This window comes from Aulonocara stuartgranti, assembly GCF_965226115.1.
Source record: "Aulonocara stuartgranti genome assembly, chromosome: 18".
Lineage (NCBI taxonomy): Eukaryota > Metazoa > Chordata > Actinopteri > Cichliformes > Cichlidae > Aulonocara > Aulonocara stuartgranti.
The window spans coordinates 18139774-18149328 of record NC_138954.1 but is presented as its reverse complement, the minus strand read 5'-3'; the positions used below and the strand labels follow the sequence as shown (position 1 = coordinate 18149328).

The following is a 9555-nucleotide window of genomic DNA, read 5'->3' as shown; positions in this document are numbered from 1 at the left end:
GCACTGTGCAAGAGTAATTGCCTTTGATTGTGAGTGACAGCGGTGATTTTGCAGGTCACCAGCTATTGTAAATAAAAAAAAAAAAAGAGTGAATAAGAGGGAGAATTTATATTGTAGGAAAAAATAATCATAGGAAAAAGGTTTTGTGTTGATCAACCAAAAAAAAACAACTATAATTTCATTTTCTGCTTTTAAGAAAGGACTGTTCACAAAAACACAGAGCGAGAGAGAGAGAGAGATATGTGTTGATTAAGCAGTGATGATAATAATGAAATGTCTTAGTTGTCACTTTCAGGTGAAAAGCAGACCTGAATCAATTTTCCACATGCAGCGGTCGGAAGAAAGTTATAGTTTAACATCATTGGAAACATGCAGGCCAAGTTTCTGGCTGACTTATTTACAGTGCCATGTGTTTCTCAACCTCACAAGCGAGCTCACTCCTCCCTGAAGATAAGGAATGCAGCTCCATGATAAAGAGACAGCAGCAAGTCCTGAGCACAAAAAGTCCCAGCAAAGCAGCAGCAATGTGGATAAACAGCAGCAGAAGAAAGCAAACCCATCTTCCTGTCTGATTGGATGAATTCCACGGAGGGGCGAGCAAGATGGCGGTGGCAGCATGTTGAAATGCTCAAAAAGGACTGAGTGACTCGGGCAAGCCACATGCAGCTAGCATGCTGGCTAGCGACATGAAAGAAATGGACCCTTCATGATGCGTTCAACGTGCCAGCGCTGTGGTGGGAAAGGCTCCATCATAAACACGCCCTGCGCCCTGCGCCGAGGTTCAGGCCAAGAAGAAGAAGACGATGACTTCCAAGCCCAAGAAGGTCAGCCTCAGCGTGGGCGAGCTGATTGTGAAAGCCGTGGCCGCTTCCAAGGAGCGCAACGGCCTGTCCGTGGCCGCCCTCAAGAAGGCTCTGGCTGCCGGAGGCTACGATGTGGACAAGAACAAGGCCCGTGTCAAGACCGCCATCAAGAGTCTGGTGGCGAAGGGCACTCTGGTGCAGACCAAGGGCACCGGGGCCTCCGGATCCTTCAAGATGAACAGGGTTACTGAGACCAAAGCTAAGACGCCCGCCGCGGCCAAAGCCAAGAAACCGGCAGCAGCTGCTAAGAAGTCGCCCAGGAAGGCAGCAGCAGCAGCACTTCAGCCACTAGCACGAAGTCAACCGCATCAGAGGACAATAGTGAGAGTGGCTGTGACTTCACTGTGCATGTGAAGAAAACGTTTGAGGAGAACTGAACAGTTGGAGTTTGACATTTGCCACCTGTGGAGTAAAATGGCAAGAAGAGACAGTGGGACACAGGACAAAGCTGAAGGAGAACTGCCGGCTGTTGGACTGTTGAAGTGGGAGAGGACAACAGAGTGAGAAGACTAGGTGAGAACACATAGGAATTATTTAATGTGGGAAATCAAAATTTGGGTTAGCAAACCTGGGGAAAAGAAAACTGACTGCTTAAGTTGGAAAATTGAGACGGAGTCTGAAACATTGCGAAAATAGAAACATATACAAAATCACACACACACAAGCAGAACATGCATTAACCCTACTAACAATTCCAAACACAAAATGACTCATGAAGACTCATAGCACATTAGTTAAGAAATGATTAAATAATAGCAGAGAAATGTGTAGGAAAGGCAGCTTTAAGAACATGCTCTGCTGGAGATGCAGCTCCACAGACATGCATTAGACCTGCCTAATAACACAAACACATGTAATGAAAATTAGCTTGTTATCTTTCATCAGTGTTAAAATAGTGTCAATTTAGCAGACACTTGTTATTAAATACTGAATTTATCTAATGCAAAAAATTGACTCTCCAGGTTGCAGGACAACAGTTTAACTTTTGTGGGAAAAAAGATCCTGGTTTGACCAACCAGTGATCAGACAATAAATTTAGTTGTTAAAATGGTAAATTGGGAGAAGCTTCCTGCTTGATTGAGGCAGCACATGTAATTTACTGTATGAGGGAAATTGTCTTTTGTGATACTATTTTGAACATGCTTTTCTGTCGTCCTGTCAACTTAGTGGGTTAATAGCTGATATGCAAATTAGTTGATCGGTTTTAGATTAATGAAAGGTGACTGAATTCTAGTATGAGTGAATGAGATGTGTTGGAGTTGTTGTGTGTTGAGTGGAGACTCTAAAACACTGAGTTTCCTGCTTTGATGTGCGAGTGAATCCTGTATTTAGATACACAACTCTGAATACGTCAGAACAGACTGTTTTGTGAAGTGCATGACAGCATGTCACATGTTTTATGATGAAGGGAAAAGGAAAATTGAATAAAATAGATCTGTGGCCTAAATGAGTGAAGAGCACAGATCTGGTAATTAAACTCATAGCTAATAAGACATTAGGGTTATGTTGTGTGTTGTGCAGCTGATGGTTGATTTGGAGTGAATCTAGCTGATGATTTTTCTTTTGTTGTGAAGTTGAGCCTGCCGATTAGTATGATGGTATGATAAACCATGCTAATGGTATGATTTACCCTCCTGAGATGAGGAGCTTGTGTCATGACTTAACAAGGCCTTTTTATTTTGATACTTTCACAGTGCACTGAAAGTTTTGTTTGATAATCTCTGTTCTTTAAGCAGATCTGCACGTCGGGAATTAAAAGCGCTACACGTCGTCGAGAAAATTGTGCCAAGTGAGTTCTCCACATTTAAATGGACTCTGGAGAAAGCCACTTATTTGGGACAATTATTAAATGACAGTCCCAGTCCAAAAGGATTCAGCGATGTAATCCAAACTAAAGTTCTTCTTTTTCTTTTTGAAATGACGTCATTTTGCTGAGAGTGGAAACTAAATGCAACGATAGGTTCCACTATCAGCAAAGAAAGAAAGAATGAATGCATGAATGAGTGAGTGAAAGGAAAACAAACTGACTGACTGGTAAAAGCTGACAAAAGCTGACAAGACTTTACTGATGTAACACGACTGTGTGAAGTTGACCCCCGCCTGGCAGGGGTGCAGATGAGTCTGTGTGTGCTTCCCTTTACAGGAGCAGAAAGATGACAGCAACACTCGAGGTTGCGTGATGATTTAACATTTTAAATGCCATTTTCTGTGTCTGTGAATTTACTATGTGTGCGTCATTCACTAGCTTGTGTGCTCACAGAGATATCTGTGACAAAGTATGCATACGCCTGCGCAAGCGCTAACATTTGCATTTTCGTTTTTACAGCATTACGGTTCTTCATGTGTTTGATCATGTGATTTATAGGAATACTGGCTAATGTTTCTCTACTACGAGATTTCTGGGTTTATGTGTGAAGAAAACTGTAGTTACAGGCATATGTTGATGGAGAAATTAATATAGTTTGAGACATACTGTGGTGAGACCAGTGTTACTGTTTCCACAGCGAGTGTTAACTTAATGGTGTTTTATGGCACCTCTAGAATCCGTTGACCTGTGTCTGACCTCCGTCTGACCACAGTCAATGTGTATTGCTAATATTTGTTTCTTTGAGAATGCTGTGGTAGATTCAGCTGAAGCGGACAAGTGACATGGGTAGAACAAATAAGAGATTACGGTATTTATGGAATAGTTTATTATGGGCTCATTTGCTGGCCACTTTTGAACCCATAATAATAATATATGAGTGGAGTGACTTTGCTTAAGAGAAGTCACTGATTACATTAATGTTAACAGAGTACATGGGATGATCCATGTCTGAGGTGAATTAGGGTAATAGTTGTAGTTACTGATTTGAGAAAACCTGCACATGACACTTGTCTTGCTGATGTTGAATGCTTATTACTCTTATGATACAATTGTTTACAGGTATGGAGTTTGATTTTACTTCCAGATTTTGTTTTCCAGGCCATGATGGTGTGTATGCAGGCTCCTGGGAGAGCCAGGTGTTAAGCAAACTTAATATGCAAAGCACACTAACATTTTCATTGCAGGATTATAGGTCCAGGGTGGTGCTGCTCCAGGGGAGGAGATGCCCTGATGTTGCCTGGGATATGATCTAGCTAATCTTTTTCTTTAAGACAGGAATCCAGGTTTGGTGAGTTGACGCATGGGTGTGTCCATGCGTCAAGAGGAGGGGTCCAAGGATTAACATTAAACAATGTTTTTTATTATTGTTGCAGTGATTTGTGTGATTAGCCGTTTTATTTACAAATATTAAACCTATGCAAGTGGTGCACCCATGTTCAGATGAGGCTTTGATGGCCTATAAGTGAAGTTCACTGAACTAAAGAATGTGGTTTGATGATTGTTGACATGCTCTCCAAATAGAAGTTTTTCTTCTTAGCAAGGAAATACAGGTGCAGCAGTAATCTCCTGAGAAATCTTCAGAGGCCCAGTGAGAAGCGCATAGCTGACAGCCAGGCAGTGGTTGAGGTCAAAGGTCAAGCTGGTTGGGGCCCATCATGAAATCAGACCTTGGAGCCACAGCAAGGACCATGAAACCGCCTGCAAAATAGAGGAGAGGATCGTCCACAAGATGGGAGCTGAGGCCAGGAGAGAGGCTTCAGGAGGATCAGAGATCATCTTCAGCACAGCAGACATCACACAGAGAGCTGTGCTACTGAGCTTCCAGGAGATTTTAAATAAAATGAGAGATTCAATATTGACGCTGAGGAAGACAACTAAGGTGTACGACGTGCTCTGCCTTAAACCTTCAGCAGCGTTGGAACATGAAAACTCGTGGGATGAGGGGAGCGTGCCAAGCTCCATCGACAGCGCAGAAGGAGTTCGAGGATGACATCATGATTCTGTGAAAGCACAGGAACCAGAAGCTATGGTGGTGATAACAGCAGTTTCCTATGAACATCACCTAACGCTGTGCCACTGTACTGTGCATACGATGACACTCTGAAGGCTGCTGGGATCATAACAGCAGTAAGATGACGGAACCCAGCACCCTTTCCACAGAGAGCTTTTTCTGCAGAGCGTGGACAATTAAGGAGTCATAAATATCCCCCTCACAAGACGAAGGTCTGAAGTCAGGTGATGGGGGCTGGTAAGAGGCCATAAAACTAGAGTGCTGAGAGGTCTGCAGCTTGGAAATAGCTGAGACCCATGTTGACGAACCACAAAACCAACTAGTATGTTTGAATGTCTATTCTACATACATTTGGACTCTGGTCCTATGGACAGTGATGGAAACAACTGGAAGAGACATTCATGACGCCCTGCAGAGCTTAAACCACTCTGCAGAGAGACATGTGATGTGCACACCCGGAGGAAGCATTACCAAGTTGAGATGTTTTTGAAAATGTTATCTTCTTATTTTCACTATTAAATTAACAATTTCTTTGTTTGCTCATAGGATGCAGTTTGCCATGAGATGAGATCAATGAGGAATGGGATAACTGCTAATACATTTGTTGAACTGTGTACCTTTTCAGTAATTTAGGGTGATTTGACGTATGCTGAGTATAAAAATGTTTGCATTGAAACTGTCAGACATGAGGTATTCATACCTGGGAACTTTTCAAGCATAAAGGTCAAAAAGGGGGCAAATGTTAGATTTGTATTGTTGATTGTCATTTATGCTTAGAAATATTTACTTATATATGCTTAGAGTTTTGTAATTAGTTGTAGATTGGTAGAGGTTTTGATCCTTGATAGTCTGCAAACTTTGTGTGTATTAGACAGCACTTTGGGAGCATGAGAGGTCATACCGTGTCTTATTATTTTATGGTAGGATTAACGTAGTTGCGTCTGTTCTAGTCTAAGTGCTCTTTGTTTAGATGAACTGCAGGACTTCCTCACCGTGTTATCTAGGATGAACCATCTAGGGTGAGGGGGAGGCTACCCTCTTCCTGACCAAGGATGTTTGACCCTTTGATCAGCAGTCCCCACACACACACACACACACACACACACACACACACACACACACACACACACACACACACACACACACACACACACACACACAGGCAAGGTACTCTTTGTTTGTATGTAGACGTTGTATGTTAATGAACCTATGCATATTCATGTAACCTCAATAAAAGGACAGTGTATGGGAGAACGGACGAGAGCTACTGGGGTCAAGCGAAGGAACGGCGCTCTGTCTGGTTCTCTCCCGTGCACGAGTAACATGAAGAACTTTGCCTACTTGCGTCTTGCTTGCAGTGTAATTATATTGTCTTAACGTTCCAGCGAATAGGTTTATGCTACAAACCTAACATATATTATCCAAAATTTTCTATGGATTGTCTTCAAACTGTACAACAATTCAATTCAATTCAATTCAATTTTATTTATATAGCGCCAAATCACAACATAAGTCGCCTCAAGGCGCTTCATAGATACAGAGAAAAACCCAACAATCATATGACCCCCTATGAGCAAGCACTTTGGCAACAGTGGGAAGGAAAAACTCCCTTTTAACAGGAAGAAACCTCCGGCAGAACCAGGCTCAGGGAGGGGCGGCCATCTGCTGCGACCGGTTGGGGTGAGAGAAGGAAGACAGGATAAAAGACATGCTGTGGAAGAGAGACAGAGGTTAATAACAGATATGATTCAATGCAGAGAAGTCTATTAATACATAGTGAGTGAGAAAGGTGACTGGAAAGGAAAAACTCAATGCATCATGGGAATCCCCCGGCAGCCTATGTCTATTGCAGCATAACTAAGGGAGGATTCAGGGTCACCTGGTCCTACAACCATGCAGGCCTTAGGGGACATGAACACCTACGTGTTTGACCTTGACGTTCATTATTAGTGCTGTGGCTTCCATGATGGAAGATGACCTTTAAAAAGAATTTCAAGAAACTATATCAAGTAATACTGTCATGAGGTGGCGGTGAAAGAACAGAGTGTGGACCAGACAGAGTTAAACTCAAAATGCAGCTTTATTCAATGCTGGTCAAAAAGCAAACACTATAACTGAGCTTAGTATGAACAGAGAGGTAAAACAGACTTGCAGAGGCTATACGCTCATACTGAAGGAGGACATAACAAAGAACAGAGAGAGACGCACACTGGGGGATTAGTGCAGAGTGAACACACTTGGGAACACAGCTAAAACGCATTACCTCCCCTTGTAACTGCAACTTCGATATACAGTACTGCAACTTTTGCATGGACATGGGGGAACTGGTGTATCTGTTAAATATTTTGTCGTGATACTGGGCTGGACAGATACAGGGACATGACTGCGGTGACAAAAGGTAAACAAACTTGGAGAGAAAGACTGAATATCACAGGAGACGCTGAAGACTGGGACAGACTGCATATAAAGGGCAACTAACATAATCCCCAAAGGAACCAAGGAACAACTAACAAACAATAACAAGCTCAAAAGAGCTAGAGAATAGTAAATTCAAAATAACTAATGCAGAACTTGAACACAAGCATTTCATAACTTCAGTGGACTCCAGAACAAAAAACTCAAAACACTGGATCAAAGATCCAGGACAATGAAAAATATATCAAGTGAACGTCATGGAGCAAGATGTACAAGACACTTTTAAAAAAAATGTCAATACAGTGCCCTACAATGCCACAATGATGCCATAACAAGCTGACATCATCATGCTATAATAAAAACAGACATCAACAATTCATGTTGTAATAAAAACATCATAAAACATCAAAGTTTTAGGATAACCCTTGCTCTTTTTGTTTTATAGACTTTATTTAATACCTTTTCCCACAGGGAGTTACAAGGATTTGCTGAAAATTGCAATTTTTCTCTGTAATAAAAGTTTAAATCTAATGGAAACCCCAGTAAACAGTTACATGTTCAGCTACACATTGTTGTATATATGTTTTCAGTATTGTTTAATTGAGGAATAAATCTAATTGTGCTAACCCCTTTATAGGGATGAAACAGTAATTACAAATAAATGTTAAACATCTCAACCTAGCAAAAACGCAATGAGAAGACACTAAACATGATTTTGTTGAATAAAACCGCCTTCAGTTCTTTAGAAGGTGACAGGATGCTTTTACTTCTCAGCTTCTCTGTAAACCCTTCAAACAACCGACACAATATGTTTGTGAGGCAGCAGTGATAATTACTTCACCACTCCACGTGGGAACAGTTCATAATACATGCATAGCTCTAAATAAATGACATAGATACTTTTTTATGATTAAAAAAGTGCTGTAAGATAATATTAGTCCACTGCATGATGTCCTGCAGTGGACATCATGTGGCTGTTAACTATTTCAAATGTTGTGTTAGTAAAAAATAACAACACATCTTTGCATTTTAAAAATAATGACTAGATGTAATCAAGGCAGTAATTTAACTTTCAACGTTCAACCAAATATTATGCAACTTTTACCCTGGATATACTATTTAAACGTATTTTAGACCACTAATCAATGGGAATGAATGAACTGGGATATTTGTGAATGGAACTTTTCACATCTCACAAAAAAACAAAACAAAACAAAAAAAGAAAGGTGAACATCAAAGCAAAAGAACATCAATGGATGTCTCTTTCTTTGGGGATAGGTAGAAAAATATTTGTTATATTAAGCATTAATTACTTGCAAAAAACCTCATTAAATATCAGGAACAGACATGATTGAAAATAATCTCATGCATGGCACAATGTAAAAGCAATACCGTAATTAATGGAACCAGTAAGGTATTTCAATCATCATGATTTACGAGTCATTAATCATTTTCACGTCTTCTTCACAGTGAAGTCTTCAGTGCATGGGGCAGGCCAAAAACTCAACAGTAATGACAGTCAAAGTGTTTTCTGATGAATATTCCAGACTTTTGTCATCATTATTTAATTGGTGTAACTTTTTCATGACTTTGTCATATTTGTTGCCGCTCAGATTCAGGGCTGACCTAGTTCTTCTTTAACACTGTTGAATAATAAATATTTAACAGGAGCTGAAAATTAATTATATTTGCCATTAATAGAATGGGTTAACAACACCAAAGACATGAAAATCTTCATATTGTGACGAATACTCAGAAGATTATTCCATATATCTGAACTTTACTTTTAAGTTACAGGACTTTCTGCAATAGACAATAATGATCAGTTCAGCAGAATAGACATCCACTGCCATTTCTACTTTGTCTTTTTACTCATCCCGTAAACTATAGATGAATCTGAATCCATTAGTGTCTTAGTAGTAGTGCCTGATATAACTTTACCCTCAACATTTTGCATACAGTGTAGACCTTTGTTACTCACCATTTATAGTGGAGATTTGTCTTTGGGCAAAGATAAAGATAAAAACTGCTGTATCTAATAACTTAAAATTTTGTATTGTGCAGTTGTATTTGTGTATTGTCCAGTATAATTTTACAAAATATCACAAATGAAGTCATACTTAATAATTTAAACCTAATCGTCTGTTCCTATAAAGTACTCCAAGTTTTTGTCCCAAGATTTTTTTCAGCTAAATAAAGAAGTGCTCTAGTATTGTATTTTAATTAATGCTAGCCAGCAGGGACACGTTTTCTTATGTGTTTATGATTGTGTCATAATTCTCCAAAGCCCTGTTCAGCCCCCTCAATATGTCATGTTCAATCATCAGTTTATGCCATGAAGCAGACGTAGGCCGATGCTTACCCAAGACAAATGGTGCTTCTTTTATCCTTAACGCGCA

The 9555-nt window shown here is 40.2% G+C and overlaps 1 protein-coding gene across 1 annotated transcript; it reads left to right on the top strand.

Moving 5' to 3' along the window:
- The first annotated feature begins 290 nt into the window (after positions 1 to 290).
- LOC309694029 (histone H1-like) lies at positions 291 to 6072 on the top strand. The gene has a single exon (XM_082513734.1). The coding sequence runs from the start codon at positions 804 to 806 to the stop codon at positions 1215 to 1217; it is 414 nt and encodes a 137-aa protein (XP_082369860.1). The 5' UTR covers positions 291 to 803; the 3' UTR covers positions 1218 to 6072.
- Positions 6073 to 9555: the final 3483 nt, after the last annotated feature.